This window comes from Centroberyx affinis, unplaced genomic scaffold (assembly GCF_046629955.1).
Source record: "Centroberyx affinis isolate AG114_WGS23_722 - 3 ecotype Tasmania unplaced genomic scaffold, CSIRO-AGI_Caff_v1 ptg007863l_1, whole genome shotgun sequence".
NCBI lineage: Eukaryota > Metazoa > Chordata > Actinopteri > Beryciformes > Berycidae > Centroberyx > Centroberyx affinis.
This window is the reverse complement of record NW_027283945.1, coordinates 1-21,836: the sequence shown is the minus strand read 5'-3', so window position 1 is coordinate 21,836 and position 21,836 is coordinate 1. Positions and strand designations below refer to the sequence as shown.

Sequence of the window (21,836 nt, the reverse complement as noted above, 5' to 3'; positions counted from 1 at the left end):
GTAATTTGCTACATTGCACCATACGTTTTTATATTGTTATATTAGTGTTACGTCTGGGACCGGTTCAGCACTAGTGAACTTCCAGCTCGTGCTCCACTTCAGACCAGGTTCAGGCTAACCTGAACGAGGCTTTGAGCTCAGCGGCTACAGTGAAGGTTTCGGCTAAAGAAAAGGTGTAAATGACGTCTGTTCAGGTCAGCTTGGGATCTCTGGGCTTCCGGAGACTCGGTTACACCGGACGAGCTTTTTGGAGCCATTTTTTTGTTTTTTTCAGTTGTTTTTTTACGTTTTAAACAAATCCCCAGCAGCTTGGGTTGTTCAGGAGAATGTTTTGCTGTGAAGCTCCAGGACTGTTCTGTGGACTGAGAAACTTCAGCTGACTTTCCATCAGCATGGGGAGAGGAGATGATGACTGAATTTTCATTTTTGGGTGAACTATTCCTTTAATTAGACCTCATTAGTAAAATGATTGTGATGACAGCAGAAGATCCAGAGTCGACAGATCAAACGTTCCCCAGCTGAACCGAACAGATTTGACTTTACTAACAGTCAGAGCTTCTCTGTTAATCAGACAGACTCCGCTAACGAGCTCTCTCTGTCTCTGGGTGTTGTAGTTTATTTAGCGGCTCAGTCTCTGGGTGTTGTAGTTTATTTAGCGGCTCAGTCTCTGGGTGTTGTAGTTTATTTAGCGGCTCAGTCTCTGGGTGTTGTAGTTTATTTAGCGGTGATGGCCTGCAGGCTGTTGGCTCTCTTCATGATGTTGGGAACGAACAGCAGTCCTGACGCTCTCTCGATGGTTTCTATGGGAACCAGGAAGCGTTCCAGAGGAATCTTTTCATCGACGGGTGCGTTCGGTAAGACGTACGACCTTAGCTCCACCCCTCCGCCACCCGCTCGCTCCAGAATCACCACCTGAAGGAGAGAAGAGTATTAAAGGTGCAGTGAGAAGCTCATGGTGTTTAACATGTAAAGTCCTCAGAACATGCTGTCAGCAGAGAGACAGACAGGCAGAGAGACAGACAGGCAGAGAGACAGACAGGCAACAGAGAGAGAGACAGACAGACAGACAGACAGACAGACAGACAGACAGGCAGACAGGCAGACAGACAGACAGGCAGACAGGCAGACAGACAGACAGACAGACAGACAGGCAGACAGACAGACAGGCAGACAGGCAGACAGGCAGACAGACAGGCAGACAGGCAGACAGGCAGACAGGCAGACAGACAGACCCTCACCTTGAAGAAGTGTGTTGGCACGGCAACATGGTTGCGACCAAAACCTGATACCGAACATAGAGCTTCCCATCAGCCTCCTGTCTGCAACACACACAGACAGGTGGGGGGGGGTTACCTGTGTGTGTGTGAGTGTGTGTGTGTGTGTGTGTGTGTGTGTGTGTGTGTGTGTGTGTGTGTGTGTTACCTGGGCAGGTAGAGTGGTCCGGTGCAGACGAACACGTTGAGGTAGTGTCTGGTCAGAGAGCGGCAGAGCTTCTCCAGATTGTTCCAGGAGTTCTGGTTCAGGTGAGGGTCCTGAGGGGGAGGGGGGGGGGGGGTGAGAGAGAGAGAGAGAGGAGGGGGGGGGGGGGGGGGGTGAGAGAGAGAGAGAGAGGGGGGGGGGGGGGGGGGGGTGTAGTGATGGGAGAAACGAGGCTTTCTGAAGCTTTGAACCAATTGCTTTGGAAAATGATTCACTGTTTCTGAAAGCTCTAAACTCTGCAGACTGCTGGTGAACTCTGCTGGTGAACTCTGCTGGTGAACTCTGCTGGTGAACTCTGCTGGTGAACTCTGCTGGTGAACTCTGCTGGTGAACTCTGCTGGTGAACTCTGTGTATAAACAGCAGCTGTGATGATTCAGCGGTTTGGTCTTGCAGGACGGACTGAGCCTGATGGTCTGTACTCTGATCCACCAGGCGGAGATATGTTTTCATTTAAGAGTCTAAAATATCCTGAAATAAACAGACCTGAAGTTATGCAGAATATGGAGCCTTCACATGTATTTTAATCATTTTCATGATATCATGTATGTGGGCTGTGACAGTAGCATCTTATATACAATATTTATGTTCTATTTGTAGACTTTATAGACATAAGAAGGCATTTATATGATTATATCTTAATTTGTGTATGAAATACTGTAAACTTCATTTGTGTATGAAATAAACATTTGTGTATAAAAGTAGTATGGAATAGAAAATTCAGAGTGTTATCAGAATTTTTTTATTCAAGAAAACAATTTGTATTTGTTTGTAACTTTGGTCTCTTTCTTCCTCCATTTCTCCAAATCAAATAAATCTCTGTGAATATCAGAGAAAATGACTCTCGTCTCCTTCATGAAAACTGACAACATCTGGACATTTTTATTTGTTTTTATTGTAAATATTAGCGGGAAGGCAGATCAGCTGATCTGCAGGAAACCTGGAATAACTGACTGCAGATCAGCCAAAACCCGTTGACTCAGTCAGTTCGTATGAGCCTAAGACAACTGATTCGAGATCAGTAGTTGCCATAAATTTGACACAGGTTCACTTCAGGCTCGAGCCCCTGGAGTCCGATCACCTGAACTTCCACATGTTTCCAAACAACTTGACATAATGAAGCTTCGTTTGAATCAGCTGACTCAGCGCTCTGACCCTCTGATCCACTGACCCTCTGATCCACTGACCCTCTGATCCACTGACTCTGACCCACTGACCCTCTGATCCACTGACCCTCTGATCCACTGACCCTCTGATCCACTGACTCTGACCCACTGACCCTCTGATCCACTGACCCTCTGACCCACTGACCCTCTGATCCACTGACTCTGACCCACTGACCCTCTGATCCACTGACTCTCTGACTCTCTGAATCTCTGACCCACTGACCCTCTGACCCACTGACCCTCTGATCCACTGACTCTGACCCACTGACCCTCTGATCCACTGACTCTCTGACTCTCTGAATCTCTGACCCACTGACCCTCTGACCCACTGACCCTCTGATCCACTGACTCTCTGACTCTCTGACCCACTGACCCTCTGATCCACTGACTCTCTGACCCACTGACCCTCTGACCTCTGACAATCTGATCCACTGACTCTCTGACCCACTGACCCTCTGACCTCTGACCCTCTGATCCACTGACTCTCTGACCCACTGACCCTCTGACCCACTGACCCTCTGATCCACTGACTCTCTGACCCACTGACCTCTGACCCTCTGATCCACTGACTCTCTGACCCTCTGACCCACTGACCCTCTGACCTCTGACCCTCTGATCCACTGACTCTCTGATCCACTGACCCTCTGATCCACTGACTCTGACCCACTGACCCTCTGATCCACTGACCCTCTGATCCACTGACCCTCTGATCCACTGACTCTGACCCACTGACCCTCTGATCCACTGACTCTGACCCTCTGATCCACTGACTCTCTGACTCTCTGAATCTCTGACCCACTGACCCTCTGACCCACTGACCCTCTGATCCACTGACTCTGACCCACTGACCCTCTGATCCACTGACTCTCTGACTCTCTGAATCTCTGACCCACTGACCCTCTGACCCACTGACCCTCTGATCCACTGACTCTCTGACTCTCTGACCCACTGACCCTCTGATCCACTGACTCTCTGACCCACTGACCCTCTGATCCACTGACTCTCTGACCCACTGACCCTCTGACCCACTGACCCTCTGATCCACTGACTCTCTGACCCACTGACCCTCTGACCTCTGACCCTCTGATCCACTGACTCTCTGACCCACTGACCCTCTGACCTCTGACCCTCTGATCCACTGACTCTCTGACCCACTGACCCTCTGACCCACTGACCCTCTGATCCACTGACTCTCTGACCCACTGACCTCTGACCCTCTGATCCACTGACTCTCTGACCCTCTGACCCACTGACCCTCTGACCTCTGACCCTCTGATCCACTGACTCTCTGACCCACTGACCCTCTGACCTCTGACCCTCTGATCCACTGACTCTCTGACCCACTGACCCTCTGACCCACTGACCCTCTGATCCACTGACTCTCTGACCCACTGACCTCTGACCCTCTGATCCACTGACTCTCTGACCCTCTGACCCACTGACCCTCTGACCCTCTGATCCACTGACTCTCTGATCCACTGACCCTCTGATCCACTGACTCTGACCCACTGACCCTCTGATCCACTGACCCTCTGATCCACTGACCCTCTGATCCACTGACTCTGACCCACTGACCCTCTGATCCACTGACTCTGACCCTCTGATCCACTGACTCTCTGACTCTCTGAATCTCTGACCCACTGACCCTCTGACCCACTGACCCTCTGATCCACTGACTCTGACCCACTGACCCTCTGATCCACTGACTCTCTGACTCTCTGAATCTCTGACCCACTGACCCTCTGACCCACTGACCCTCTGATCCACTGACTCTCTGACTCTCTGACCCACTGACCCTCTGATCCACTGACTCTCTGACCCACTGACCCTCTGATCCACTGACTCTCTGACCCACTGACCCTCTGACCCACTGACCCTCTGATCCACTGACTCTCTGACCCACTGACCCTCTGACCTCTGACCCTCTGATCCACTGACTCTCTGACCCACTGACCCTCTGACCTCTGACCCTCTGATCCACTGACTCTCTGACCCACTGACCCTCTGACCCACTGACCCTCTGATCCACTGACTCTCTGACCCACTGACCTCTGACCCTCTGATCCACTGACTCTCTGACCCTCTGACCCACTGACCCTCTGACCTCTGACCCTCTGATCCACTGACTCTCTGACCCACTGACCCTCTGACCTCTGACCCTCTGATCCACTGACTCTCTGACCCACTGACCCTCTGACCCACTGACCCTCTGATCCACTGACTCTCTGACCCACTGACCTCTGACCCTCTGATCCACTGACTCTCTGACCCTCTGACCCACTGACCCTCTGACCTCAGACCCTCTGACCATCTGACCCTCTGACTCTGACCTCTGACCCTCTGACTCTCTGACCCTCTAACTCTCTGACCTCTGACTCTCTGACCCTCTGACCCTCTGACTCTCTGACCCTCTGACCTCTGACTCTCTGACCTCAGACCCTCTGACTCTCTGACCATCTGACCCTCTGACTCTCTGACCCTCTGACTCTCTGACCTCTTACTCTCTGACCCTCTGACCCTCTACCCTCTGACCTCTGACTCTCTGACCTCAGACCCTCTGACTCTCTGACCATCTGACCCTCTGACTCTCTGACCTCTTACTCTCTGACCCTCTGACTCTCTGACCCTCTGAACTCTGACCTGTGACCCTCTGACTCTCTGACCCTCTGACTCTCTGACCTCTGACCCTCTGACTCTCTGACCATCTGACTCTCTGACCCTCTGACTCTCTGACCTCTGACCCTCTGACTCTCTGACCCTCTGACTCTCTGACCTCTGACCCTCTGACTCTCTGACCTCTGACCCTCTGACTCTCTGACCTCTGACCCTCTGACTCTCTGACGCCACATAGCTGTTTGAACACGAGTCACAACAGTCTGCCCATCACTGTGTGTGTGTGTGTGTGTAACAGTGTGTGTGTGTGTGTGTGTGTGTACTAGTGTGTGTGTGTGTGTGTGTGTGTGTGTGTGTGTGCGTGTGTGTAACAGTGTGTGTGTGTGTGTGTGTGTGTGTGTGTGTAACAGTGTGTGTAACGGTGTGTGTGCGTGTGTAACAGTGTGTGTGTGTGTGTGTGTGTGTGTGTGTGTGTAACAGTGTGTGTATGTGTGTGTGTGTGTGTGTGTGTGTGTGTGTGTGTGTGTGTGTGTGCGTGTGTGTAACAGTGTGTGTATATGTATGTTTGTGTGTGTGTGTGTGTGTGTGTGTGTGTGTGTGTGTGTGTGTGTGTGTGTGTGTGTGTACCTGTGGAGCTACATTGCTCAGGTAGAAGGTTTCCTCCATGGCTTTCTGGCTCCACTTGTGATTGGCTGCTGCAGCCAGGTGTCCTCGGTCGAAGCCACTCCCCCTGAAGTCCTTATTGGTCGCTCGGTGGTAAACGTGGACGCTGCCGGCCAATCACATCGATCAGATCGTCAGGTGATCAATAAAACCAGCTGAAGCAGCACTTTATTCAGCTGCTACATGATGAAGAACAATTCATATCAATATTATCAATATTATCAATATTATCAATATTATTATTTCCATGTTATTCTAAAACAGAAGGTTATTTATAATAGATTTTTTCCTCCTCAGTTTCGATGAAAAGCTTTAAAGCCCCTGGAAGGCAAATCTGTGATTTACTTTCCAGGGGAAGTTCTTCTGACACCAGATGTGAAGTGGGCGGAGTTATCTCAGGAGGGAGCCGACGTTCTACCATAGAACCCCTTTGGTTCTACCATAGAACCTCCTTGGTTCTATCAACTGTCTGTTGACCTGTCTGTCTGTCTGCCTGTCTGTCTGTCTGTCTGTCTGCCTGTCTGTCTGTCTGTTGAACTGTCTGTCTGTCTGTCTGTCTGTTGACCTGTCTGTCTGTCTGTTGACCTGTCTGTCTGTTGTCTGTCTGTTGACCTGTCTGTCTGTCTGTCTGTTGTCTGTCTGTTGACCTGTCTGTCTGTCTGTTGACCTGTCTGTCTGTCTGTCTGTCTGTTGTCTGTCTGTTGACCTGTCTGTCTGTCTGTCTGTCTGTTGACCTGTCTGTCTGTCTGCTGTCTGTTGACCTGTCTGTCTGTTGACCTGTCTGAACATCTGTCTGTCTGTCTGTCTGTCTGTCTGTTGACCTGTCTGTCTGTCTGTCTGTCTGTCTGTCTGTTGACCTGTCTGTCTGTCTGTCTGTCTGTTGACCTGTCTGTCTGTCTGTCTGTTGACCTGTCTGTCTGTCTGTTGACCTGTCTGTCTGTCTGTCTGTCTGTTGACCTGTCTGTCTGTCTGTCTGTTGACCTGTCTGTCTGTCTGTCTGTCTGTTGACCTGTCTGTCTGTCTGTCCCTGATGTCCATCCTCTGATGAAATGAAACAAATTTCCTTCTTTCAAATCCCAGTGAAAGAAGCAGAGCGATCGACTGCAGAAACACATGAAGCCTTCGACTGCAGCGCTGGTTTCCCCCGAGAGACTTCAGAGACTCCAGAGACTCCAGAGACTCCAGAGACTCCAGAGACTCCAGAGACTTCAGAGACTCCAGAGACTCCAGAGACTCCAGAGACTCCAGAGACTTCAGAGACTTCAGAGACTCCAGAGACTCCAGAGACTCCAGAGACTTCAGAGACTCCAGAGACTCCAGAGACTTCAGAGACTCCAGAGACTCCAGAGACTCCAGAGACTTCAGAGACTCCAGAGACTTCAGAGACTCCAGAGACTCCAGAGACTTCAGAGACCTCAGGGACTCCAGAGACTCCAGAGACTCCAGGGACTTCAGAGACTTCAGGGACTTCAGAGACTTCAGGGACTTCAGGGACTTCAGAGACTTCAGAGACTTCAGGGACTTCAGGGACTTCAGAGACTTCAGAGACTCCAGAGACTTCAGGGTGAAAAGCTTTTGGTTTATCCAGGCGGGAGCAGCTCCTTCTCTCCCTCCGCTTCAGTCTCTCCCTCTCTCCTTCTCTCCCTCCGCTTCAGTCTCTCCTTCTCTCCCTCCGCTTCAGTCTCTCCTTCTCTCCCTCCGCTTCAGTCTCTCCTTCTCTCCCTCTCTCCTTCTCTCCCTCCGCTTCAGTCTCTCCTTCTCTCCCTCCGCTTCAGTCTCTCCTTCTCTCCCTCTCTCCTTCTCTCCCTCTGCTTCAGTCTCTCCCTCTCTCCCTCTCTCCTTCTCTCCCTCTGCTTCAGTCTCTCCTTCTCTCCTTCTCTTCCTCTGCTTCAGTCTCTCCCTCTCTCCTTCTCTCCCTCTGTTTCAGTCTCTCCTTCTCTCCCTCTCTCCCTCTGCTTCAGTCTCTCCCTCTCTCCCTCTCTCCCTCTGCTTCAGTCTCTCCCTCTCTCCCTCTCTCCTTCTCTCCCTCTGCTTCAGTCTCTCCTTCTCTCCTTCTCTCCCTCTCTCCTTCTCTCCCTGTTTCAGTCTCTCCCTCTCTCCTTCTCTCCCTCTGCTTCAGTCTCTCCTTCTCTCCTTCTCTCCCTCTCTCCTTCTCTCCCTGTTTCAGTCTCTCCCTCTCTCCCTCTCTCCTCTCCCTCTGCTTCAGTCTCTCCTTCTCTCCTTCTCTCCCTCTCTCCCTCTCTCCTTCTCTCCCTCTCTCCCTCTCTCCCGCTCTCCCTCTCTCCTTCTCTCCCTCTCTCCTTCTCTCCCTCTCTCCCTCTCTCCCTCTCTCCCTCTCTCCCTCCCCACATCAGACTGTGCTGGTTGGAGCCTGAAGTCTGAACATGTCAGTTAAGTTGCTGACTAAGCTGGTTTCAAAATCCAGTGCATTGTACTTTCAGTCTGTCTCACCAGTGAGCTCACCTTACGTTTTGCTCAGCTTACTAACGTTAATTTTGCTAAATATTCCACATGTCCTCATGGGGGGGGGCATTTACATATTTGTGCAGATAATATGTAGCGCTACCTAAGTTGCTGTTGAATATGATTGTGCTATAATACTAGCTAAAATCTAGCTTTCTCACTGGCCCAGAGCCCAGAGCCCAGGGCCCAGAGCCCAGAGCCCAGAGCCCAGGGCCCAGAGCCCAGAGCCCAGAGCCCAGAGCCCAGAGCCCAGGGCCCAGGGCCCAGGGCCCAGGGCCCAGAGCCCAGAGCCTAGAGCCCAGAGCCCAGAGCCCAGAGCCCAGAGCCCAGAGCCCAGGGCCCAGGGCCCAGGGCCCAGAGCCCAGGGCCCAGGGCCCAGAGCCACCCTTCATCACCAGACCGATTCAGCCGTGAAAGCAGACTGAACACAGCTGTCTACAGGAACACAATGTGTAATATTTGTGAATTCATTTACAGGAAAAGTATTTTGCTCTGCTGTGTGTTTGGCATGTTGCTGTTTGCCTGTCTTCTTGTCAGCTGTTTATTTCTCCTCCTCCTTCTCCTCCTCCTCCTCCTCCTCCTCCTCCTCCTCCTCCTCCTCCTCCTCCTCCTCCTCCTCCTCCTCCTTTCTCCTCCTTTCTCCTCCTTCTCCTCCTCCTCCTTCTTACCTGTCATCTTCTTTGAAGTCGCAGTACTTCCTGTCAGAGGGTCCGGTCAGGGAGGCGGGGCTTAGCTGCTCTATTACCCAGGATGCCGTGCGAGTGCGGGGGTCGTAGGAAGTGACGTAAGACTCTCTGGTCTTGATGTTGGCCAATGAGGGGAAGCCGTACTTCATCACCGCTCCGGACCCACCCGGGTGCACCTGAGAGCAAGGCATCATGGGATATTTAACACGCTCACTGCAGAACCCTGCCGCCATCTCAACGGTTCATTTGATTCACTACATAGTTCACTATAAAATACCCACAATGCACTGCAAATTGTAGTGAACAGACGATGTACCCACATTTTCTCCTGTATACCACAATGCAATGTGATCCTGTCGCACCAAAGAAGAAGAAGCAGCAGCAACATGTTAGCTAACAGCAGCTGATCCATACAGGACTGACAGAACCACACTGACAGAACACTGACAGAACCATACTGACAGAACCACACTGACAGAACACTGACAGAAACACACTGACAGAACCACACTGACAGAACACTGACAGAACACTGACAGAACCATACTGACAGAACCACACTGACAGAACCACACTGACAGAACACTGACAGAACACTGACAGAACCACACTGACAGAACACTGACAGAACACTGACAGAACCACACTGACAGAACACTGACAGAACACTGACAGAACACTGACAGAACCACACTGACAGAACACTGACAGAACACTGACAGAACCACACTGACAGAACACTGACAGAACCATACTGACAGAACACTGACAGAACCACACTGACAGAACACTGACAGAACACTGACAGAACCACACTGACAGAACACTGACAGAACCATACTGACAGAACACTGACAGAACCACACTGACAGAACCATACTGACAGAACCACACTGACAGAACACTGACAGAACCACACTGACAGAACACTGACAGAACCATACTGACAGAACCACACTGACAGAACACTGACAGAAACACACTGACAGAACACTGACAGAACCATACTGACAGAACCACACTGACAGAACACTGACAGAACCACACTGACAGAACACTGACAGAACCATACTGACAGAACCATACTGACAGAACACTGACAGAACCACACTGACAGAACACTGACAGAACCATACTGACAGAACCACACTGACAGAACCACACTGACAGAACACTGACAGAACCATACTGACAGAACACTGACAGAACCACACTGACAGAACACTGACAGAAACACACTGACAGAACCACACTGACAGAACACTGACAGAACCACACTGACAGAACACTGACAGAACACACTGACAGAACCACACTGACAGAACACTGACAGAACCACACTGACAGAACACTGACAGAAACACACTGACAGAACCACACTGACAGAACACTGACAGAAACACACTGACAGAACACTGACAGAAACACTGACAGAACACTGACAGAAACACACTGACAAAACCACACTGACAGAACACTGACAGAACCATACTGACAGAACCACACTGACAGAACACTGACAGAACCACACTGACAGAACACTGACAGAACCATACTGACAGAACCACACTGACAGAACCACACTGACAGAACACTGACAGAACACTGACAGAACCACACTGACAGAACCACACTGACAGAACACTGACAGAACCACACTGACAGAACACTGACAGAAACACACTGACAGAACCACACTGACAGAACACTGACAGAACCACACTGACAGAACACTGACAGAAACACACTGACAGAACCACACTGACAGAACCACACTGACAGAACACTGACAGAACACTGACAGAACACTGACAGAACCACACTGACAGAACCACACTGACTTCTCTCCACTCCTCATCCGCTGGGTTCACAGCTGTCAGAGTGGGTACAGTAAGCTGAGCCACTTCCTGTACTGTGCTGAGCCACTTCCTGTACTGTGCTGAGCCACTTCCTGTACTGTGCTGAGCCTTTTCCTGTACTGTGCTGAGCCACTTCCTGTACTGTGCTGAGCCATTTCCTGTAGACACTGTGCTGAGCCACTTCCTGTACTGTGCTGAGCCACTTCCTGTACTGTGCTGAGCCACTTCCTGTACACTCTACACCAGTGACTGCACCAGCCCCTCACCCATCACCACATGGTTCAGATACTCTGATGAGCCATTCTGGCTCTGCTCAGAGACAGTGACTCAGTTACAGACACCAGCACAGATCCCACTTCACACACTGCTGCACAGAGAACAGAGAACTATCTTCAGCTAAATGTCACCAAGACAAAGGAAATGGTCACATCAGTCCACATCCAGTCCACATCAGTCCAAATCTCCACATGCATCAATAATGAAACTGTTGAACCGGTTAACTCCTTCAGATATCTCAGACTCACTCTGGACCATAAACAGCCAAAGACTTTCTGCCTTAAGGAAACTAAGAGCTTCCTGTCTCACCTTCTGTCACTACTGTACAGAAGCATCATCCAGCTCCTCTGACTCTACTGCTCAGCCTGTTTCTTCACCATGCAAACTGCCACAGACAGAACAAACTCACCGCATCACACAGAACACCTCAAAACTCACTGGACCCCCCACCCAGAACCTCTCAGACCTCAACAACAGAGCCTTAACACACAGAGCACTAACACACAGAGCCTTAACACACAGAGCCTTAACACACAGAGCCTTAACACACAGAGCCTTAACACACAGAGCTCTAACACACAGAGCCTTAACACATAGAGCCTTAACACAGAGCACTAACACACAGAGCACTAACACATAGAGACTTAACACAGAGCACTAACACACAGAGCCCTAACACATAGAGCCTTAACACAGAGCACTAACACACAGAACACTAACACACAGAGCCCTAACACACAGAGCCCTAAAACACAGAGCACTAACACACAGACCACTAACACAAAGAGCCTTAACACACAGAGCCCTAACTCACAGAGCCTTAACACACAGAGCCCTAACACACTGTTGAGGAAAGCACTAACACACAGAGCCTCAACACACAGAGCCTTAACACACAGAGCCTCAACACACAGAGCCTTAACACACAGAGCCTTAACACACAGAGCCTTAACACACAGAGCACTAACACACAGAGCCTTAACACACAGAGCCTTAACACACAGAGCACTAACACACAGAGCCTTAACACACAGAACACTAACACACAGAGCCTCAACACACAGAGCACTAACACACAAAGCCTTAACACACAGAGCCCTAACACACTGTTGAGGAAAGCACTAACACACAGAGCCTCAACACACAGAGCCTTAACACACAGAGCCTTAACACACAGAGCCTTAACACACAGAGCACTAACACACAGAGCACTAACACACAGAGCCTTAACACACAGAGCCTTAACACACAGAGCACTAACACAGAGCCTTAACACACAGAGCCTTAACACACAGGGCACTAACACACAGAGCCTTAACACACAGAGCACTAACACACAGAGCCTCAACACACAGAGCACTAACACACAGAGCACTAACACATAGAGACTTAACACAGAGCACTAACACACAGAGCCCTAACACATAGAGCCTTAACACAGAGCACTAACACACAGAACACTAACACACAGAGCCCTAACACACAGAGCCCTAAAACACAGAGCACTAACACACAGACCACTAACACAAAGAGCCTTAACACACAGAGCCCTAACTCACAGAGCCTTAACACACAGAGCCCTAACACACTGTTGAGGAAAGCACTAACACACAGAGCCTCAACACACAGAGCCTTAACACACAGAGCCTCAACACACAGAGCCTTAACACACAGAGCCTTAACACACAGAGCCTTAACACACAGAGCCTTAACACACAGAGCCTTAACACACAGGGCACTAACACACAGAGCCTTAACACACAGAGCACTAACACACAGAGCCTCAACACACAGAGCACTAACACACAGAGCACTAACACATAGAGACTTAACACAGAGCACTAACACACAGAGCCCTAACACATAGAGCCTTAACACAGAGCACTAACACACAGAACACTAACACACAGAGCCCTAACACACAGAGCCCTAAAACACAGAGCACTAACACACAGACCACTAACACAAAGAGCCTTAACACACAGAGCCCTAACTCACAGAGCCTTAACACACAGAGCCCTAACACACTGTTGAGGAAAGCACTAACACACAGAGCCTCAACACACAGAGCCTTAACACACAGAGCCTCAACACACAGAGCCTTAACACACAGAGCCTTAACACACAGAGCCTTAACACACAGAGCACTAACACACAGAGCCTTAACACACAGAGCCTTAACACACAGAGCACTAACACACAGAGCCTTAACACACAGAACACTAACACACAGAGCCTCAACACACAGAGCACTAACACACAAAGCCTTAACACACAGAGCCCTAACACACTGTTGAGGAAAGCACTAACACACAGAGCCTCAACACACAGAGCCTTAACACACAGAGCCTTAACACACAGAGCCTTAACACACAGAGCACTAACACACAGAGCACTAACACACAGAGCCTTAACACACAGAGCCTTAACACACAGAGCACTAACACAGAGCCTTAACACACAGAGCCTTAACACACAGGGCACTAACACACAGAGCCTTAACACACAGAGCACTAACACACAGAGCCTCAACACACAGAGCACTAACACACAGAGCACTAACACATAGAGACTTAACACAGAGCACTAACACACAGAGCCCTAACACATAGAGCCTTAACACAGAGCACTAACACACAGAACACTAACACACAGAGCCCTAACACACAGAGCCCTAAAACACAGAGCACTAACACACAGACCACTAACACAAAGAGCCTTAACACACAGAGCCCTAACTCACAGAGCCTTAACACACAGAGCCCTAACACACTGTTGAGGAAAGCACTAACACACAGAGCCTCAACACACAGAGCCTTAACACACAGAGCCTCAACACACAGAGCCTTAACACACAGAGCCTTAACACACAGAGCCTTAACACACAGAGCCTTAACACACAGAGCCTTAACACACAGGGCACTAACACACAGAGCCTTAACACACAGAGCACTAACACACAGAGCCTCAACACACAGAGCACTAACACACAGAGCACTAACACATAGAGACTTAACACAGAGCACTAACACACAGAGCCCTAACACATAGAGCCTTAACACAGAGCACTAACACACAGAACACTAACACACAGAGCCCTAACACACAGAGCCCTAAAACACAGAGCACTAACACACAGACCACTAACACAAAGAGCCTTAACACACAGAGCCCTAACTCACAGAGCCTTAACACACAGAGCCCTAACACACTGTTGAGGAAAGCACTAACACACAGAGCCTCAACACACAGAGCCTTAACACACAGAGCCTCAACACACAGAGCCTTAACACACAGAGCCTTAACACACAGAGCCTTAACACACAGAGCACTAACACACAGAGCCTTAACACACAGAGCCTTAACACACAGAGCACTAACACACAGAGCCTTAACACACAGAACACTAACACACAGAGCCTCAACACACAGAGCACTAACACACAAAGCCTTAACACACAGAGCCCTAACACACTGTTGAGGAAAGCACTAACACACAGAGCCTCAACACACAGAGCCTTAACACACAGAGCCTTAACACACAGAGCCTTAACACACAGAGCACTAACACACAGAGCACTAACACACAGAGCCTTAACACACAGAGCCTTAACACACAGAGCACTAACACAGAGCCTTAACACACAGAGCCTTAACACACAGGGCACTAACACACAGAGCCTTAACACACAGAGCACTAACACACAGAGCCTCAACACACAGAGCACTAACACACAGAGCACTAACACATAGAGACTTAACACAGAGCACTAACACACAGAGCCCTAACACATAGAGCCTTAACACAGAGCACTAACACACAGAACACTAACACACAGAGCCCTAACACACAGAGCCCTAAAACACAGAGCACTAACACACAGACCACTAACACAAAGAGCCTTAACACACAGAGCCCTAACTCACAGAGCCTTAACACACAGAGCCCTAACACACTGTTGAGGAAAGCACTAACACACAGAGCCTCAACACACAGAGCCTTAACACACAGAGCCTCAACACACAGAGCCTTAACACACAGAGCCTTAACACACAGAGCCTTAACACACAGAGCACTAACACACAGAGCCTTAACACACAGAGCCTTAACACACAGAGCACTAACACACAGAGCCTTAACACACAGAACACTAACACACAGAGCCTCAACACACAGAGCACTAACACACAAAGCCTTAACACACAGAGCCCTAACACACTGTTGAGGAAAGCACTAACACACAGAGCCTCAACACACAGAGCCTTAACACACAGAGCCTTAACACACAGAGCCTTAACACACAGAGCACTAACACACAGAGCACTAACACACAGAGCCTTAACACACAGAGCCTTAACACACAGAGCACTAACACAGAGCCTCAACACACAGAGCACTAACACACAGAGCACTAACACATAGAGACTTAACACAGAGCACTAACATACAGAGCCCTAACACATAGAGCCTTAACACAGAGCACTAACACACAGAACACTAACACACAGAGCCCTAACACACAGAGCCCTAAAACACAGAGCACTAACACACAGACCACTAACACAAAGAGCCTTAACACACAGAGCCCTAACTCACAGAGCCTTAACACACAGAGCCCTAACACACTGTTGAGGAAAGCACTAACACACAGAGCCTCAACACACAGAGCCTTAACACACAGAGCCTCAACACACAGAGCCTTAACACACAGAGCCTTAACACACAGAGCACTAACACACAGAGCCTTAACACACAGAACACTAACACACAGAGCCTCAACACACAGAGCACTAACACACAAAGCACTAACACACAGAGCACTAACACAAAGAGCCTTAACACACAGAGCCTTAACACACAGAGCTCTAACACACAGAGCACTAACACACAGAGCACTAACACAGAGCCTCAACACACAGAGCACTAACACACAGAGCACTAACACACAGAGCCTTAACACACAGAGCTCTAACACACAGAGCACTAACACACAGAGCCCTAACACATAGAGCCTTAACACAGAGCACTAACACACAGAACACTAACACACAGAGCCCTAAAACACAGAGCACAAACACACAGACCACTAACACAAAGAGCCTTAACACACAGAGCCTTAACAGACAGAGCTCTAACACACAGAGCACTAACACACAGAGCACTAACACACAGAGCCTTAACACACAGAGCAGTAACACACAGAGCCTTAACACAGATCCTCAACACACAGAGCACTAACACACAGAGCCTTAACACAGAGCACTAACACACAGAGCTCTAACATAGAGCTCTAACACACAGAGCCTTAACACACAGAGCCTTAACACACAGAGCACTAACACACAGAGCCTTAACACACAGAGCCTTAACACACAGAGCACTAACACAGAGCCTCAACACACAGAGCACTAACACAGAGCCTTAACACACAGAGCCTTAACACACAGAGCACTAACACAGAGCCTCAACACACAGAGCACTAACACACAGAGCACTAACACACAGAGCGTCAACACACAGAGCCCTAACACACAGAGCCTTAACACAGAGCCTCAACACAGAGCACTAACACACAGAGCAGTAACACACAGAGCCTTAACACACAGAGCCTTAACACACAGAGCCTTAACACACAGAGCTCTAACACACAGAACACTAACGAACAGAGCTCTAACACACAGAGCACTAACACACAGAGTCTTAACACACAGAGCCTCAACACAGAGCCTTAACACACAGAGCTCTAACACACAGAGAACTAACACACAGAGCACTAACACACAGAGCCTTAACACACAGAGCACTAACACACAAAGCCTTAACACACAGAGCACTAACACACAGAGCCTTAACACACAGAGCTCTAACACACAGAGAACTAACACACAGAGCACTAACACACAGACCACTAACACAAAGAGCCTTAACACACAGAGCCCTAACTCACAGAGCCTTAACACACAGAGCACTAACACACAAAGCCTTAACACACAGAGCCCTAACACACTGTTGAGGAAAGCACTAACACACAGAGCCTCAACACACAGAGCCTTAACACACAGAGCCTTAACACACAGAGCCTTAACACACAGAGCACTAACACACAGAGCACTAACACACAGAGCCTTAACACACAGAGCCTTAACACACAGAGCACTAACACAGAGCCTCAACACACAGAGCACTAACACACAGAGCCTTAACACACAGAGCCTTAACACACAGAGCACTAACACAGAGCCTCAACACACAGAGCACTAACACACAGAGCACTAACACACAGAGCCTTAACACACAGAGCTCTAACACACAGAGCCTTAACACAGAGCCTCAACACAGAGCACTAACACACAGAGCAGTAACACACAGAGCAGTAACACACAGAGCCTTAACACACAGAGCCTCAACACACAGAGCCTTAACACACAGAGCACTAACACACAGAGCCTCAACACACAGAGCCCTAACACACAGAGCCTCAACACACAGAGCACTAACACACAGAGCACTAACACACAGAGCGTCAACACACAGAGCCCTAACACACAGACTTAACACACAGAGCCCTAACACACAGAGCACAAACACACAGACCACTAACACACAGAGCCTCAACACACAGAGCCTCAACACACAGAGCCTTAACACACAGAGCACTAACACACAGAGCCTCAACACACAGAGCCTCAACACACAGAGCACTAACACACAGAGCCTCAACACACAGAGCCTCAACACACAGAGCACTAACACACAGAGCCTCAACACACGGAGCACTAACACACAGAGCCTCAACACACAGAGCCTCAACACACAGAGCACTAACACACAGAGCCTCAACACACAGAGCACTAACACACAGAACCTCAACACACAGAGAGCACTAACACACAGAGCCTCAACACACAGAGCCTTAACACACAGAACCTTAACACACAGAGCACTAACACAGAGAGCACTAATACACAGAGTCTCAACACACAGAGCCTTAACACACAGAGCCTTAACACACAGAGCCTTAACACACAGAGCTCTAACACACAGAGCACTAATACACAGAGCCTTAACACACAGAGCCTCAACACACAGAGCACTAACACACAGAGCACTAACACACAGAGCACTAATACACAGAGCCTTAACACACAGAGCCTCAACACACAGAGCTCTAACACACAGAGCCTTAACACACAGAGCACTAACACACAGAGCTCTAACACACAGAGCCTTAACACACAGAGCTCTAACACACAGAGCCTTAACACACAGAGCACTAACACACAGAGCCTTAACACACAGAGCACTAACACACAGAGCTTTAACACACAGAGCTCTAACACACAGAGCACTAACACACAGAGCTTTAACACACAGAGCTCTAACACACAGAGCACTAACACACAGAGCACTAACACACAGAGCCTTAACACACAGAGCTCTAGCACACAGAGCTCTAACACACAGAGAACATTTCAGCTTTTCATTTTTCATTAAAGTTTGTACATCACATGACGTCATGTGAATAAATTCTGCAGTTAAACTGTTCTGATGTTCTGAAGTTAAATTTTATCCTCCGAACCTGCGCAAACACACACACACACACACACACACACACACACACACACACACACACACACACACACACACAGCTCCTACCGTCAGCTCGGAGGCCTGGACGCTCGGGACCGGGACCACCGGGACCCGGGCCAGCAGCCCGAGCCGCTCCGGTCCGCCGCGGCGCGGCTCGGTCAGGAAGCCGGAGAGAGAAGCTCCGAGCCCGGCGCCCGCCGCCAGGCACGCGCCGCCCAGCAGCAGCCGCTGCATGCTGCGAATCTAAATATTAAAATGAAATCTAAAGTGTGAACAGACTACAGACAGACTCTACATCTGGATTTCATATCGTTTCACTTTCCACATGTCGGTCATGGAGGTAGAAGGTTACTGGTCGGATCAGCTGTTCCTGGCGCACGGTGATGACGTAACGAAACTAGAGGACTAGTTGTGTTTGTTTCAGCGGAATACAGAATGTAAAAAAATAAAATGTTAAGATGAACTCAGAGTTTAAACTAAAGACAATAAGCTGCTGCTGCTTCCATCTGATGATGCAGTTTATGCCAATAACAATAGCAATAGAAATAATATTAGATTATAATAATAAGAAGAAATTTCATATTAAGGGGCGATTCAGTTATTATATAGCTATGGTGAATATGCAGTTCTATTATTATTATCTGTTATTACCGAATGACGGACTTTGTTAAGTTGCTGTGATTTCACTTCTGCTGGGATTTTATTTATTTATTTATTCTTTTTTTTTGGCAGAAGCTTGTCGGTTACTTAAATATCATAAAATCATTTAAATTCAATATTTCATGTGAAACGATTGCTTTGGTAATCAGTTCTTCAGGCTGTCGAGCTGCACATTATCCCTCATTTACATTTTTAACTTAACTTCATATGACTAAATGAATAAAATTATCAAATTTACTTTTCTGAGGCTTCTGTTGTGTCGGTCAAGTAAAGAGAACATTAAAATGTGAGATGACAACATGTTTTCATCTTCACATTTCTCCAGAAAAGTTCCTTGTAAATATTAAACTTCATTACTGCTGAATTGAAGACAATCTGACAGATAAACATCATCTGGACCTGAACATCATCTGGACTTGAACATCATCTGGACCTGAACATCATCTGGACTTGAACACCCCAACCCTTCATACCCGACCCCGACCCCTGACCCCCGACCCCGACCCATACCCTAACCTTGACATTGATCAATTTGTGTGTTTGTGTGTATTTGGACTAAAATATGAAACAAATGATTTCAAGTCTTTATTTCAGATTGACCTTTGACCTTTAAATGTAAAACCACAGAGCGTCAAAAACAAACTTCACTCAGAAAAAGACACTTGAGTACAAGAACAAACATGTTCCCCAACATGTTCCCCAACATGTTCCCTTATATGTTCCCCAGCATGTTCCCTTACATGTTCCTTAACATGTTCCCCAACATGTTCCCCAACATGTTCCTTAACATGTTCCCTTAGATGTCCCCCAACATGTTCCTCAACATGTTCCCTTACATGTTCCCCAACATGTTCCCAAACATGTTCCTTAACATGTTCCCTTAGATGTCCCCCAACATGTTCCTCAACATGTTCCCTTACATGTTCCCCAACATGTTCCCAAACATGTTCCTTAACATGTTCCCTTATGTTCCCCAACATGTTCCCTTATATGTTCCCCAACATGTTCCCTTACATGTTCCTTAACATGTTCCCTTATATGTCCCCCCAACATGTTCCCCAACATGTCCCTGAACATGTTCCCCAACATGTTCCTTAACATGTTCCCTTATATGTTCCCCAACATGTTCCCCAATATGTTCCCTTACATGTTCCCTAACATGTTCCCCAACATGTTCCCTTACATGTTCCCCAACATGTTCCCTTGGATGTCCCCCAATATGTTCCCTTACATGTTCCCCAATATGTTCCCAAACATGTTCCCTTACATGTTCTCCAACATGTTCCCTAACATGTTCCCCAACATGTTCCCTTACATGTTCCCCAACATGTTCCCTTGGATGTCCCCCAATATGTTCCCTTACATGTTCCCCAACATGTTCCCCAATATGTTCCCAAACATGTTCCCTTACATGTTCTCCTACATGTTCCCTAACATGTTCCCCAACATGTTCCCTTACATGTTCCCCAACATGTTCCCTTGGATGTCCCCCAATATATTCCCTTACATGTTCCCCAACATGTTCCCCAATATGTTCCCAAACATGTTCCCTTACATGTTCCCCAACATGTTCCCTTGGAGTCCCCCAATATGTTCCCTTACATGTTCCCCAACATGTTCCCTTACATGTTCCCCAACATGTTCCCTTGGATGTCCCCCAACATGTTCCCTTACATGTTCCCCAACATGTTCCCTTGGATGTCCCCCAATATGTTCCCTTACATGTTCCCCAACATGTTCCCTTACATGTTCCGCAACATGTTCCCTTACATGTTCCGCAACATGTTCCCTTACATGTTCCGCAACATGTTCCCCAATATGTTCCCCAACATGTTCCCTTACATGTTCTCCTACATGTTCTCTTACATGTTCTCTAATATGGTCCTTTACCTGCCCTCTTATATGTTCTCTAACATGTTACCTTAGATGTTCTATTAGATGTTACCTTATGTTTCCTTTAGTTGTTGCCTTACATCCTTTACATGTTCCCTTATATATTCCCTTAGATGTTGCCTCAGAAGTTCCCTTACATCCTTCCTTACATCCTCCTTTAGCGTGATGTGGCATGATGTCACTTCCTGTTCAGCCCAGAAGATTTTGGTTCAACAGCAGCGAGCTTCAGTCAGTAAACCAGAAACCAGTCAGTAAATAATTTGGTAAACCAGTCAGTCAGTAAACCAGTCAGTCAGTAAACAACCAGTCAGTAAACCAGTCAGTCAGTAAACCAGTCAGTCAGTAAACAACCAGTCAGTAAACCAGTCAGTCAGTAAACCAGTCAGTCAGTAAACCAGTCAGTTAGTAAACCAGTCAGTCAGTAAACCAGTCAGTCAGTAAACAACCAGTCAGTAAACCAGTCAGTCAGTAAACCAGTCAGTCAGTAAA

The 21,836-nt window shown here is 48.3% G+C and overlaps 1 protein-coding gene across 1 annotated transcript; it reads right to left on the bottom strand.

Annotated features, from left to right (window-relative positions):
- Positions 1–262: 262 nt before the first annotated feature.
- On the bottom strand, positions 263–19,136 carry endog (endonuclease G). The gene is given in 7 exon segments (XM_071514002.1): positions 263–912; positions 1,239–1,279; positions 1,282–1,319; positions 1,423–1,532; positions 5,884–6,025; positions 9,051–9,244; positions 18,861–19,136. Coding segments are annotated over 7 exon segments (891 nt in total). The 5' UTR covers positions 19,029–19,136; the 3' UTR covers positions 263–714.
- Between the last annotated feature and the right edge of the window lie 2,700 nt (positions 19,137–21,836).